Raw genomic sequence first — 15,126 nt, forward strand, 5'->3', positions numbered from 1 at the left:
TCCATAACATATACTGTAACATATAGATTTATATTTAAAACAAATTTTTGTTTGTCCAATACTGTTTTCTACAAAGGTATGACAAGATAGGAAATAAAACATAAACACAGATATATTGCCAGAAATATCTGGGATAAAAGCCCTTTTAGATATATAGATATAGATATAGATATATATATAGATATATATAGATATATATATAGATATATATATAGATATATATATATATTATTCCCCTCCCCTCCCCTCAAATTTATCCAACATTCCAACATGAAATTCTTCCATAATGTTTTGGTGGTACCGTGGTGCTCTTCTCATTCTCTTGGACAGCTCACATGAGCTTTCACATGTATGGAAGTGTGGGTTTTCTGTAGACAGAATGTGTTACTTGGACATGAAATGTAATCTTGCAGTTCTAAAGCTCCCTCCTGCAATGTTAGAGCTGAACAGGATGCACATCTTAGAAAGATGCAAGCCCAAACACCAAATCCATTTTCTTGGTTTTGTGCCAGAGCTGTGGTTCAACTCGTGCTTATAATGCAACGATCAATACGCCCGGTGCTGCAGAAGCACTAGGGTCACAATGAAGAATTCACCAGGCTCTGTTTTCAGTCTACATGATTTACAAAAGTGTCATATGAACACCAGTGTAGGGCAATTTTCAAGGTAAGTGATGCATTGACTTTCCCTATAGACTTCATCTCCCTAGTGTTGCAGCAACAGAACTGCTGGCACAATTCCAAAGCTAAGCAGGGTCCTGTATGTTTTCAACTTGGATGGAGAACCACATGTTCAGATTCCTGCACTGCAGGGGGTTGGACTATGTGACTCTCGGGGACCCTTCTAACTCTATAATTCTAATAGCTATATAGGAAACAGCCTTTACCAACCTAGTGCCCTCCAGAAGTTTTGGGCTACAACTCTCACTACCCCAGTCAGAGCAGTTATGTTGGCTAGGGCTGATGGGATTGTAGTCCAAAACAACTGGAGGGCACCACACTGGGCTAGATATACGAGCAGACCAGGTAGACATGAAAAAGCATACCACCGCAAGAGCTTTCACACTAGTTTCCTTCATGTAAAATTAGGGTACTACTTAATTACTAAAAAGTAAAATATTCAGAGAACCACATTCTAATACAGGCAACAGCCAATCTGTGTGGAGGTTGCATTCCAGGCCAATGCGTGCAACAACAGAGCACACATAAGACCACCCCACCTCCTTTTCCAGTTCGCCGTGATGTACATATGCACAGACGTGCATCAGACAGTTGTTGCCTGTAATTACCGTATTTTTTGCACCATAACACTCACTTTTTTCCTCCTAGAAAGTAAAGGAAAATGTCTGTGCGTGTTATGGAGGGAATGCCTATGGGTGGCATGCCTACGGATTTTCCTCCTCTAAAAACTACGTGCGTGTTATGGTCGGGTGCGTGTTATAGAGCGAAAAATACAGTAACTCAAGCTCATAGTCTACACTACAAATGTCTATTTCTTTTCTTAAGCTAGCATGGACAGAACCAAACTGTGTTGTTTTCAGCATCTTCATAGATCTTTATAGTCAAGATAGCAATAAATAAATCAAACACATAATTAAAACTGAAATTTCATGTATAAGTTTTGGGAGGAATCCAACGTTGGAAGAGAAGAATTACTTATGCAAGAAGACTTCACCTTCTGCAACCCAATGGGGATCTCCAAAATCTGCTTCAGAGAGCCTACACTTACCCCAGCAACCTTCCAATGCAGACACTGAAAACCTGCTACTGGGCAGAGGCAAGGAAAGTCAAATCCTACCACATGAGCTGTTGTCTATTTTACTTGGAAAACATACATTGTTTGATGTATATCCTTACCAGGGACTATACATTGTTTGACACAGTCCTTACCAGTACAGTCCTCCTCACAGTAAATTATGTCATAGAAAGTACTTTTTAACACGTTACTTCACAGCACAGCTTTAATGTTTTCAGTAGTTGAACAGATATACTCCTGGTTCTCATAAAAAAATTAAACTATAAATATATAAATAAAAATATATCTCCATTATTAAAAACTAGTGTGTTCACAGCATTTTCTGAACAAATACAGAATCTAATTTAATTAAAAGTTAACCGAACATTTCTCCTAGCAACAAACAGTTGATGGCCTTGCTCTACTGAGACACATTTATCAAATTCAGAAAACATTTGTTTTCTTTCAGCTGCAGTAAAAGAGAGCACCAGCCAGTCAGTCCTGTGGTCAAAAGAATTATCAACAGAATGAGGGAGCCTATGGCATCAGCGTTATTTGTTATCTCACCAGTTGCTGACATGTGCAGCAATGCATGTTTGCCAACTTGACTGTTTGATGCAACACTCTGGCCCCTGTGCACTGACTTCACATTCTCTTGTGGTTCTAAGATTTAGTTTGTGCTGCAGTGCATGAAATTCAACATCATATTTGTAACACAACATGTTGAATTGAGAACAGTGTGACTGGTGCTTTGCTGCCCCGGCCATTTTTTGTCCTGCCCCTAGACTGTCACGGCATTTCCTGAGTTTTGGAGTGTAGGGCTCGGCAATATAGCAATATATCATCCAAAACTGATTTGAAGTCCCTGTCTTGATGCTGACAAGCCTTGCATCAAGGTGGAGGAGTTCATTGCTTGAAATGGTACTTTGCTGGTACTCTTGAGATGCATTTGAAATAGTACATTGCTGTGCCTCTATTGGAAAGGAAAAGTCTGTCTTATCTCCCATTAGGACACTTACAAATTGGAGTAATTATGGGTTGTCCAGAAAGAATAGAGGACTCTGATATTCACAAGGTTTCTCTGGATTGTGGGAAAAGTAATGTCTTTCATGCACCCTACTGCAAGACATGCAGTTCGCAGCACAACCTAAGTCAAAGTTTTTAATAAAATTTCTCACCAAAGACTCTTGAATAACTAACCAAAAGAAGTGCTACTTTACACTGTGCACAGTACAGCTATGGAATTCACTCCTACAAGATGAGGTGGTGGCCACCAACTAAAAGAGAATTAGACATAATCATGGAGGTTTGGGTGATCTGTGGCTACTAATCATGACTTCAAGGATAAGCAGTTGCTAGGAATCATGAGTGCTATTGTGCTCATTTTCTGGCTTGTGAACAGACACAATGAGAACAGGCAGCTAAACTAGAAGGACCTTTGGTCTGATCTAGCAGGGCTTTTACCCATTTTCATTTGTTGTACTATGTGGAGCTGCCCTTGAAATGATTGCAGCTAGGCCTAACAACTTGGGACCATGGAATGACAGTGCTGGGAGACCTGCACTGTCTGCCTTTTCTTATGGAGCCCTATTAAAAGTGATGGTTTTGACATATAAAAAAGCCCTGAACAGCTTAGGACCAAATTACCTGAGTGAATGTGTTTCCCATACTGTACTGCTGGTGCTTTGAGTATCAATTGGAGGAACCCCCTTTTTCTGTAATCTGCAGGTCTAGGAGTTGACAGGGGCTTTCTCAGAAATGACAACTTTATTACAGAACATCCTCCATTCTGGGGCTTTGACTGCCACTGATATCATCTGACTGTAGGCACCAGCTGAAAACCTCCTTTCACTAAGCTTTTAAAGGTATTTTTGAAGATACTGGCCAGAACTGTAGAATGGATAAATGGAGTGGGTTCCCCCCCCAAAAAAAAAAATGAAATTGATACTTTACATACATTATGAAGTAACCTGGGATGGATGATTAGATATAATATACTTCTGTGTGACCATGCTTTTATTTCCATCCCTTCTTGGCTGGAAAAGTAAATATAGTAGCCAAACAGAATCCAGGCAACTATTGTGCCACTTGGGAGAGACTGAAGATGTTTCTAAGGCAACTCTCTTAACAGCAGTTCCCAAGGACATATGACACCTCTATGAGGAGGAGGATTGTATTGCAGTTATGTTAAATATAGTTCCAGCTCCCAAAGAGAGTTTCTGTATTTGTTAAGCAACCTGACAGGTAAAGAGAAGATTTTTTTTTAGTTTAGCTGCAAATGTAAACTTCTAGAGATGAGCAAATCTTGCCTTGACAGCGTAGTTCTTGAAATCCTAGGTACTCACACTTTTCAGCAGAATAGTAAAAAACAAAGGCCCAATTGTGGAAGTACTTGGAATAAGATGATAATAATAATCCTTATCGTCCTTATTATTAATGCTAAGAGACGGCTTTCCCAAGTAGCCCCTTTTTGTGGTTGCTGGTTTGAGTTTCTTTTGGTCTCAGATTGCGTTTTTGTTATTTTTACCTTTGTTTTGGGGCCAGCCAAGAGCAGCCAGGTGAGAGGGAAGGAGGAAGGGACTCAGAGAGATGGGAAGGAGTATACAGAGTGGCGTCCGCATGAAAGGGGGGCACCCCCACTCTAGAATTAAGTGGGCAAGACTGGGAGGGGACAGCCAAGCCAAACCTGCAGCAGAGGCTGGGAAGTTCTCCTCCTAGTATCCTTTCTGCAACGCACCAGGGAACAGTTCCAGACTGTGTGCTGCCATTGCCTCCTGTCCACACTCCCCTCCCTCATCAGCTGACCTGCCTTCTCCCCATTCACTGACAGCCGTGGGGGGGGGGGGGGCTTTGCTTCTGTGGTACTGCACGAACAAGCTGACTCCTCGCAGTAGCTGAAGACTCTGCATGTCGCTACCGTGCAAGCCAACTGCCCCATTTTGCAGTGCAAGCTGTAGCAGTTCCAATTGGGCGGTAATAGCCACTTTACTAGAGAGTCATGCAGGGCGACATTTCTCTCCTCCCACACCTTAAAAAAAAATAGATACCTAACAAAGCCCTATTATCATTAAGTAGAGAATGTTACACATGGAAAATTAGGACAAGGAAAGGGATGATGATGATAACGACCTAAAAAAAGTATTTTAGCTGCATGACCCTGCCCTTAGGAAGTATGCATTTATTCATTTATGGAATTGGTGGAGGCAGTAAGTGTGGGCATGTGGAGATCAGTGGTGGCCAGCATAAGTCTTTGCTTCAATGTGAATTCTAACCATATGTGAAACTCTTTTGACGGCATCCACACTGTCAAGAGTTTTCTGGCACTGAGCATATCATTAGTGGAATCATGAGCATAGGACAAAATATTAGAGAAATGTTAGGCTGCCTCAATCATATTTTAGAGAAATCCATGCTACAATCCTTAAAAGAATCCTACATAGGAAATGGTCTGCACTTAAGGGAGCTAACCGAGCATCACTTGATATTTGCTACCTTTTTGGAAGCATAAAGGACATTGCAATGAGCCCAGCTTTGGCTGGGGAGGGCGGGATATAAATAATTATTATTATCATCATCATCATCATAGGATTGGTCAATAGGTGATAGTAGTAGTAGTAATTATTTATACCCCACCCTTCTGGCTGGGTTTCCCCAGCAGCTCTGGGCGGTTTCCAACAAAAGATTAAAAATATATTAAAACATCAATCATTAAAAACTTCCCTAAACAGAGCTGCTTTCAGATGTCTTCTAAACGTCAGATAGTTGTTTATTTCTTTGACTTCTGATGGGACGGCGTTGCACAGGTGGGCACCACTACCGAGAAGGTGACTACTATACATACAAGCTTCTTGCACCCAGAAAAGAAGGGAGCTGCGGTATCAGTTAAATAAGGAGAAAATAGATCTACATCCGTGGATGTTTTAGTCAATTGTTGGCGAGACAGTGCTAACAAACTCCACTACTGCTATTTCTGATCTAAAACTTCCTGTCAACTAAAGTTCCTGGTCTTCTTCCTGAGTAGTTTCTCCTCAGTAAATCTTCAATACCAGTAGTTTCCCAACTTTCTCCCCACCACCACCACTTGAAAATTGCTGAGGGTCTTTGGTGGACCACTTAATGATTGTTCTGGTTGTTGTAAACATTAATAATGTGCTGTGTTAGAAGCTGTTATGTACAGTGGAACCTTGGTTCTCGAACTTAATCCGTTCTATGAGTCCATTTGACTCCTGAAACCATTTGAAAACCAAGGTGTGGCTTCCGATTGGCTGCAGGAGCTTCTTGCACTCAAGTGGAAGCCGCGTCGGACACTCGGCTTCCAAAAATCATTAGAAAACCAGAACACCTACTTCCGGGTTTTTGGCGTTTGGGACCCAAAACGTACAAGTACAAAGGCGTTCAAGAACCAAGGTACAACTGTATTCTAATTCCTCCTTTTATTTTGTATATATTGTATTTTATTGTATTACAATTTGAACTCAGTGTGCGGCTTGCAGGTTCTGTGTAAAAGTACTCTTGCAGCCCAACCCACTTGGCCTGAGAGGCTGGACTGTCCTAGAGAATACTATGTTGTAGTCACACCGGCCAGCTCCTATATAGGTGTTGCCACAAACCTTAACTAGCTACCGTGTAGTTCTGGTCTCTCATTGTTAACCACTTTCTAGGAGAGACCAGAACTACACGGTAGCTAGTTAACATCCTACCCACATCTTTGGAAAACCAGTAAACATTTGCTGGGCTGGGCATTTGCAGTGAGAATGGTAGGAAGCAGAAAGCTTATGCACCCCCTTCCATCTCCACACTGCCAACCCTGTCACTGCTTTGATGTTACAAGAAAACACAGAATTAAGACCACCACATTTCCCTTTGTAATATATAATTACTTCCAGAGACCTCTAGAGACTATTACTGAGGGAAATGAAAGGAAGTTTCTAAAACATAGAACACTCAATTAAATTTTTGTTTTCTAATGCTAGAGAGAGAAGACAAACTCTAAAACAAAACCTTGCAGAGTCTTTTCGTTATTTTAGACATATAAGGCTAGAACAAAATTCAAAAACTAATAAAATATTTAGCTATCAGATACTTAAGAAATGCTATGCCTGCCAGACAAGAACTGCAAAAATGGGAATTTTAGCATTCTTCCTTAATTAACAAATAATGAAATTAAAAATTAAGACACAAAGATTGGTGAACAGTTTGTGTACATCTTAATTTTTTAAAAATTATTATTGCTGAGAAATGTGTTTTTTTCCATCTGAAAACTGCGTGCACATTTTAGTTTGAATGTCTAGGATTAATCACATGGGATCAGATCTGATTTGCACTGCATTATCTGTACAGGCCCAAAGTTAAGACTGAAAGCCTGAGGACAGGGACTGTCTTGTTGGGTTTAACTAAATGATCTGTAAGCTGCTCGGGAAGTCTTAGCTTATGGGCAGGATAAAAATCCTTTAAATAATTAAAGTGAAGCCAACAATCATTCAATCCAGCAATTCACAACTTTTTAGTAGGCACAATCTGTCTTCACATATATCCTTCCTCCCACAAAAAGAAGGTTCCTTGCCAATCACAACCACCTGTAACTGACAGGTGCTTTGGCCGCAAGTGAGCCACATTGTAGTAGAAGTGGAATGCTTTGCACTTCCTGGGAGACACCCTTTCACCACCAATGGACTATCCTGTTCATTTCCACGCACTGAAATGCTCCAGGGACTCGACTAGTAAGAAGGATGCAGAACAAGAATCCGTGCAACATGTGGTCGAGCCATCAACTGTGGAAATCAAAAATCAAATGTGGTTAAGATACTGAGAGCCATTGCATTAAACAGATTTAACAAGGAAAATTACAAAGCCTGCTCTGACTTACTTTAACTGTTTATTAGGTGTTCCCAATTTAATTTCTTTCTAATATATAAGGTTCTGCACATTAACTCACCTGCTTGCTACTAGCAACCACCCACATCTGAAGAGCATCTCTATAAATGTGAACTGTGTGGGGGAAAAGCTTCATGCAAAGCCCTACTTTACACCAAGTAACCCACACTGTGGAGAAGCCGTACGTGTACCAAGTATGTGGGGAGAAAGGCTTCTGTTACAAGGAAAAGCTTGCTGAACATGGAAGAACCCACACTGGAGTGAGGCCTTATAAATGCTCAGAACGAGGGCAGAACTTAAATTACAGCACCAGCCTTCAAGCACACTAGATAACCCACATAGGGGAGAGACCATACGAATGCTCGGACTTTTCATTCCAACCTTAGTGTGCATTAAAGAACCAACACTAAACAGAAGCCTTTTAAATGCTCAGAATGTGGACAGAGCTTCTATTGAAGAACAGCCTTAAAGTGTATTAGAGAAGACATACAAGGGAAAATCCACACAAGTGCTCAGACTGAGGTAGGGAGCATAGTTCTCAATCAAACCTTGTTAGACATCAACTCATCCACATCAAGGAGAGGCCTTATAAATGCTTGGAATGTGAGCAGGGCTTCCAGAGCAGCACACAGCTTATTGCACACCAGAGAACCCATGAAGTGGAGAGGACATAAGAATGCTCAGACTGCGACAAGGGATTTACTTCTCCATTTGATCTTATTAAACATAAAAGAACGCACACTGAAGTAAGACCTTACAAATGCTCAGAATTTAGCCTTTTAAATGTGTTGCGTGAGGGGGGGTTATTGATTTGCTTTTGTTTTTATTATGTATTTTAATGTTGTGATCTGCCCTGTGATCTTCAGATGAAGGGCGGTATACAAATTTAATAAATATCAATCAATCAATCAATCCCTGCTTTTCCATTCATGAGACATTAACTACCCTGCCCTTTTCTCCCCATAAAAGTTTAATGAGCAAAAGCTGTGAGTTCTGTACCACCTCTGGGTTTTGTAGTAAGTAAAAAAACAGAAAACAAACCACTCCTTTCCCCTTCCCTTATATCCCCAGCTTTAGTTACTATAGGATTTTGCAGCTTTTCTTACTATAGGATTACCAACATTTCCTGTTCCACCACAGAGAATTGGGAGGAAGAAAAGGAGACATGGATTCACTCCCTTTCCCCATTAGAAATTTGCAGAAGCTGGCAGTGCCAGAACCCATTTCTCCATTTGCAAAAGTCTAGCAGAAGAGCAAGCAACCACTTGCTCTTCCTAAATGTATCTGCAAATTCAAAGGTCTGTTACAGGGAGAGTTCTATGAAGATTACAAACAATAATTTAACTAGTAATCCAAGTCAAAATTTGCAAACCTTCAACTGTACAACCCTGTTTTCAATTCTGAAAATTCTTAATTACCAGCCAACAAACTATAAACTAGTGGTCAGTGTTATTATATGCCTTCATTGTTACATGAGGAATTATGATGATTAACATTCAGTGCAGCACTTGATGAGCAACCTAAGTTATCTGTGTATGGTATAATTCTGTGACAACTGGGAAAGAAATCCATTTCTGAACCATTATTTTATAAGTACTGGTTTTCCAGATAAAATGAAAGCATTTGTTGACATCGGACCAAAGTTAAAATAGTATTGCCTTATGAATGAGATTTAATCAATCGCCACTTTTATTACCACACAGTAAAAACTGGTGTCTGATTCTAGGCTACTATTTAAAACTTGAATCAGTTTTTTACTTCTATGTACTTTGAACAAAATATTATTTGATGACTGGACAGGATTTTTATCCCATGAGTAATGTTCCAAAGCATGTATGACATCAACAATAGCATAAAACATTTCAACAGGAAACAAAGGGCTGAAAAGTGTTGAAAAGCTTTTATTTTGCATAGCTTTTAACCCCACAGGTGTTGCATGCATTGAATTCTGATTGTTGCATGCAATTTAATAGCTAGGTTTTGAGAAGAGGAAATAATTACAAGCAATTTCTCAAAATGAAGAGAATTGTCCACTATTACATTACCAGTTCTATGAAGAAAACCTTCAACAAAGCTTTTATATTTTCAAAGGTATCCAGATTGCAAACTTACATTTATAATTTAGTTTGTGGTTATTGAAAAGTTAGCATACCAAAGATATTTACAACTTGGAGAACACACACAAAACTCCCACCATCCTATGCTCTAGCCTAAATACTTGGTGGGCAAAGCATTTTTCATGGAGCAGAACATCTACATCAATTCATTTCCAAAGATGCTCCATCAGTATCTCAAGTTCAATAAAAGACGACACACTAGAAGAAAGCCACTTCTATTTTTTTATGGATATGACTTTCATTTAAAAACAAACCAACCATATGTGCACTAATATCTGTGCATTGTGCAACTGCCTCAAGACTGCCAGACTTCTTCATAGACACTCCAGCCAGTCTTGTTCCTCCTGCAGATTTCAGGAACTGAATCTTCTAAATATAAGTCGTATCAAACCACTAAGAAACAGTCCTGCCCATTTTGTGAATTGTGCCAAAGTAAAAAGACATGCATTCGCCATGCATTATGGATTTATTTCAGTACAGCCGGTAATACAGGTTTGCTTTCCTAGAGATACCAAGGTAAAAAAATCACTGTGATGAAGGCAGCCTTTAAGTTCACATGTTCAAGCCGCAAAATAGCCTCAGCCTTTAAGGAAGAAAGAAAAAAGGACCTACTCTACATGCAGCTATTAATCTTATTTATTTCCAGTATTCAACTAGCTTCCCAATCTACAGTCACAGAGTCAAATTCTGAAGAGAGGCTTAAAATTAATCCTAAACTGAAGAGCACAATATTTTGCTTTTTTAAAAAGATCTTCGGTGTCTTTTTCTTTCTTTCCCAGAAACACAGGGGAAGAGTAGAAGAAAGGACCACGCTGCTGCCCAGATCACAGAGATTGCAAGGAGAGCTTTGCCCCTCCTCCCTCTCTCCCTTGAGCCCTCCTGGCGCTGCCGGCTTGGCTGCTTGTCGAAGAGCCCACGTTTGGCAAAATCTTCTTTTCTTTTCTTTTTTGCTTGCACCTTCCAAAGCACAGCCAGTCAGCCGCGTTTGGATTGTGTGGACTGAGATGGCGGTGCTAGGATCTGGAAGAAGCCTTGCTTTTATTTGTTTTGTTAAGAGAAGAAGTCATCCCACGCAAAGAACACACACAAATTCCGGCTGGCAGCCGAGTCCCGAGGAGGGAGGGCTTCGCTATGGGGCGTGGGGAAGGGAAGGGCGGCGGACGGACGTTCAGCACACACAACAAAGCCTTCGACCTCAGCCCGGGTGAATCACCAGAGAGAGGGAGAGAGGAGCTCGGCCAGCCCAGGTTGAGGCCAGTCCGGTTTGAGCGCGCCCTCGCCGCCCCCCCCCCCCAAGGAACAAAGCCCACCAAAAAAAAAAGGTTTAAAAAGAGAGCGAAGTTGCACACATCACATTTTAAAACACTAAAGCTACGTGGGAAGCCGCCAACAGGCGAAGTACTTCGCGCCAAGGAGAGGCGCTCGTATCTCTCTTTTTCACCCATAGTTCCGAAAACATTTTTATTTCAGAAAGTGCGCGCGGGTATCTGTAGGCAATACTTTGGAGCAGCCCAAGCGCTGAGGGATTGAGGACCTCCAGCCATATTTCGCGAAAATCAGCCCCCGCGCGCGCGCTGCCCACCGCGACTCCGACTCTTTGTTCCCCCACCTCCTCCCGCGGAGAGCGGCAGAAGAGGCGCCCGGGAAGCGCGCGCGGAAGGTGGGGCGGGGGCCGCCACGAAGCGGGGCGCAGGGAAAACAGTGCCGGGGAAGCGAAGCGGGGTGGGGGGGGAGGAAGCGGGGTCTCTTTCCCCTCAGGGCGCCGGCTCCGTCGCTTCCTTTCCTCACCTGCGCACAGGAACAGGAGACTCCACAGCAAGCGCGCCAGCAGCAGCGACTCCATGGCGGAGACAAGCCAGCCGGAGAAGCAGCAGAGGCGACTCCCGAGTAAATTCTCGGCGGACACTCTTCGGCCCGACCCTCGCAAGCCCAGCAGGTGAAGCGGCCGTCACTTCCGCCTGGCCACGGCTCCGCCGCTCCGCTGCGCTGGCACAAATGGGAGGCTGAGGCAGGCGCCGGACTCGCCGCGGAGGACGGGCTTCCCCGCCTGCGCGTCTGACTGGGCTGAGCTCACACCCACCTACCTTGCAGCCTCCCACCGAGCAAGCAATGCCCGCCGGGCGAGGCAGCGCCGCGCACACCCCTGCGGTCACTTTCAGCGCGCGCGCTCCTCTCAACAATAGCTGCAAAAGCTGCGCGGCTGCTTCTTCACCTGGGAGTAAGCCCCGTTGAATTCAATGAGATCTACTTCTGAGTAGACACGGCCAAGGTTGCTTGCTCCTTAGCACCTTAAAAAAGAAAAGAAAAGCCTCGCACATAAACGGTGTCAGTTCACCTGCTCCTTTTTGATATCTTGTTTGTGAGTGAAGTGGGGCCATTCCAATTTCCATTAAGGAGTGCGAGTTCGATTTATTTTCCGCAGAATCTCCATGTTTTGTTTTTTGCCCATGTGGCACTCAGGTAGGTATGCTCTAACTAAGCTGCAGTTGCTACAGCAACACTCCCAACCAAACAGCACAAAGGCCCACACTCAACACCATTTTAACTATCTTTACATAAGGCACTGTAGCCCTGGGAGGTGCATAGGGGTTTTCAGCACCCTTAACAAGCTATAGTTCCCATGATTTTTTGGGAGGAGCCATAATTATTGAAGTGTCATAATAGTGCTTTAAAGGGATGGTGTGGATATGACCATAAATTAAGGAACAGGGTGCTTCTGAGCACATGTTGGTGTTTGAATTCAGCTCCAGAGATGACTGAAGATCACGGGGTTTTTTGCACAAAATTCCACTCCCAATATATGTTGTACCCCTAGGCAAAGAAAAAAAAGATATTCCACATATGGATCCCTGACATACTGATAGTTGACTCTTACCCCAGCACTGGCTATGGTCAACCTCTCCACAGCACCTGAAGACAGCAGATTAGGGTAGGGTATAGCTCTACCTTCCAACAGTTTGCCCATGCTACCTGCCCCATTCAATCTGCTGCCTGAGGCAGTTGTCTCATTCTGCCTAATGGTAAGGCCAGCCTTGTTGACTTTCTTCATTTCAGCACCTTAGATGAAAAAAGTTGCATTGTTGCAACTGTAAAGCAATTGGGAGTCAGAAACCCTTCCCAACCTATAGCAGATTATTAGGGATCTACTAGCGGATGCCAAAATACCTTCTGCCCATCCCTGCCCTAAGGAACTGTTAGGCATTTCCTCACTGAACCTGTTTAGTGAAAAAAGATTCCATGTCTAAGGGAGCAATCCAGATCTTCTGCTCCTACTGCTGGGGCTTTAAGAGAGCCACATGGCTACTGCTGCATCTACAGCTCTACCTCTCGTACTGGCCAGGAGGGAAAGAAGGGGCTGAATAATCAGTGCAGAGATGCTACTACTACAGCAAGTGGGCCCACAGAACCAGTGGATCCCAGGCCAGCTCAGCATCTCCTTCTTTCCTCCAGAACACCTCATTTGGGGGGGGGGGTTTCTGCTGCCTACACTACCAACAGCACTCCTACCCACAGATAGGGTACCCACATTCTGCACTGGCAGAATGACACCTGCATTGCTCCACCAACATTAGAAATGTTATCAAACTCGTTGTGAGAACTCAAATGTTTAAAAACTAGAGCTGCTGATTTGTCTAAACAGTTCTAAACTCTGATCAGGACTTCAGGATTTTATACAGCAGTGTGGTCTAAAATATATACCTTAGGCTGGAGTGTGTATTTACAAGCCTTTATTAATACTTACTTACTTACTTAAAGTCTTGGCTCTCTCCATAGAGCTCAGGATGTCATTTTCACCTGAACAGCAGTGCTATGAGGTAGACAGATTGCGCTGCAATGACTTGTGTCAGGCTATGCTGTTATGGTTGTAACTTGTTTGTTTGTTTGTGTGTCTGTATAGTTCAGCATTATAACCTTCCCTGGGACCTGATAGTAAAGGGCAGGTAAGAAATCTAATAGGCAAAAGTATAAGGTTAAAGGCCAACATTAGCCACTACATTAACATTGAGTTAAAAGAAGGATGATAATGTGCATTGGAAAGAAGGATTAGGACTGGAATGTGTTTGCATGTGCCCATTTATCTCCATTCTCAGAATAGACACTGAGCTTGGCAAATATAATTTTGCTGACAAGTAGATAGAGATAGCTGATGGTACATTGTTACCTAAACCTTGAACATCTGAAGTGTATTTGTGTTTTAAAATGTTATGAGAAACAGTTTAATAGGAGTTTGCTTGAGAAGGATAGTTTATTAGGAGGAAGGATTGCATAGCTGTCAACTTTTCCCTTTTTTAAAGGGAAATTCCCTTATTCCGAATAGGATTCCTCGCAAGAAAAGGGAAAAGTTGACAGCTATGGGATTGTGCATTAACTGAAGAGATTTCTTCATTCTGTCACACGGTGTCAAACCTATTCTAATTGTGATAAGTTTTGCATTCAGCTAAAAGCATTCAGCTAAAAAAGCCCCTCAGCTACAGCAACTCCTTAAATTCATGTTTGCGAACTCCCTAACTCTCCTATAACAATTTCATATTGTAGTTCAAGTGACTGATTATTTAACTATGCCAAAATCCACTCACAAAACTGAATACCTCAACCAGTAATAATTTATTATGAAACAGTGTGCCATGATTAATTGGAAGTACTTTGGCTCGTTGTCAAGAGTCACCTGCAACTACTCCTTTATAAACACCCTCACAGAATGCTCTTTGCTTGGGGTGGCCCACTGTCTACGTGGATTGATTTCTGGAGGCTGGTTGGGTCTACTTTATGGCAAAATGTTGAACTATATACAGTGTCTTTTTAAAAAAAAATCCTCACAGAATTTAAAAAGAAAAGCTATTGTGAGGAAATGGGAGTAAGGGAATAGCTAGGCATGATACAAATTGGTATAAAATACCCATATATTAATTTATATGGATAGATGTCTCTGAGCAAATGAAAAAGACAGGTATCTGGATTCTCACTAGTACAGTTGTACAGTATCTTGGTTTTCGAACAGCTTAGTTCCTGAAGGTTTTGGCTCCCAAACGTCGCAAACCCAGAAGTGACTGTTCTTTTTTGCGAACTATTTTTGGAAGCTGAACATCTTTCGGGGCTTCCACGGCTTCTGACTGGCTTCCTGTAGCCAATCAGAAGCCACAGTTAGGTTTTTGTACATTTTGGAAGTCGAATGAACTTCCAGAATGGATTCCGTTCAACTTCCAAGGTTCAACTGTACTGTGCTTCACAGGATGCTCAACTGCTCTGTAAATAAACTATTTTAAAAATATGTTTTTAAAAAGGCACAGAGCGGACCAGGAAATGTGGGCTACGGTGCAAAAGACCTTGTGGGGCCATCCCCAATAAGGTCCCTGCATGGAAGAAATCCCATGAAGAGGAAAGATCTGAATTAAATTACACA

General features: G+C 42.2%; 1 protein-coding gene across 2 annotated transcripts in view; it reads right to left on the reverse strand.

Moving 5' to 3' along the window:
- The window catches only part of CXADR (CXADR cell adhesion molecule), a 33,291-nt gene extending 21,465 nt beyond the window's left edge, over positions 1–11,826 (reverse strand). Inside the window, exon 1 of one of the 2 annotated variants that reach the window (XM_081908091.1) lies at positions 11,514–11,825. In XM_081908091.1, coding sequence (XP_081764217.1) covers positions 11,514–11,568 — 55 coding nt within the window. In that variant the 5' untranslated portion in view covers positions 11,569–11,825. Of the gene's footprint in view, positions 1–11,513 lie in introns of both variants that reach the window. The other variant, XM_081908090.1, reaches the window with a different exon arrangement.
- Positions 11,827–15,126: the final 3,300 nt, after the last annotated feature.

Source organism: Podarcis melisellensis (genome assembly GCF_964234715.1).
Source record: "Podarcis melisellensis genome assembly, chromosome: 4".
NCBI classification, from domain to species: domain Eukaryota; kingdom Metazoa; phylum Chordata; class Lepidosauria; order Squamata; family Lacertidae; genus Podarcis; species Podarcis melisellensis.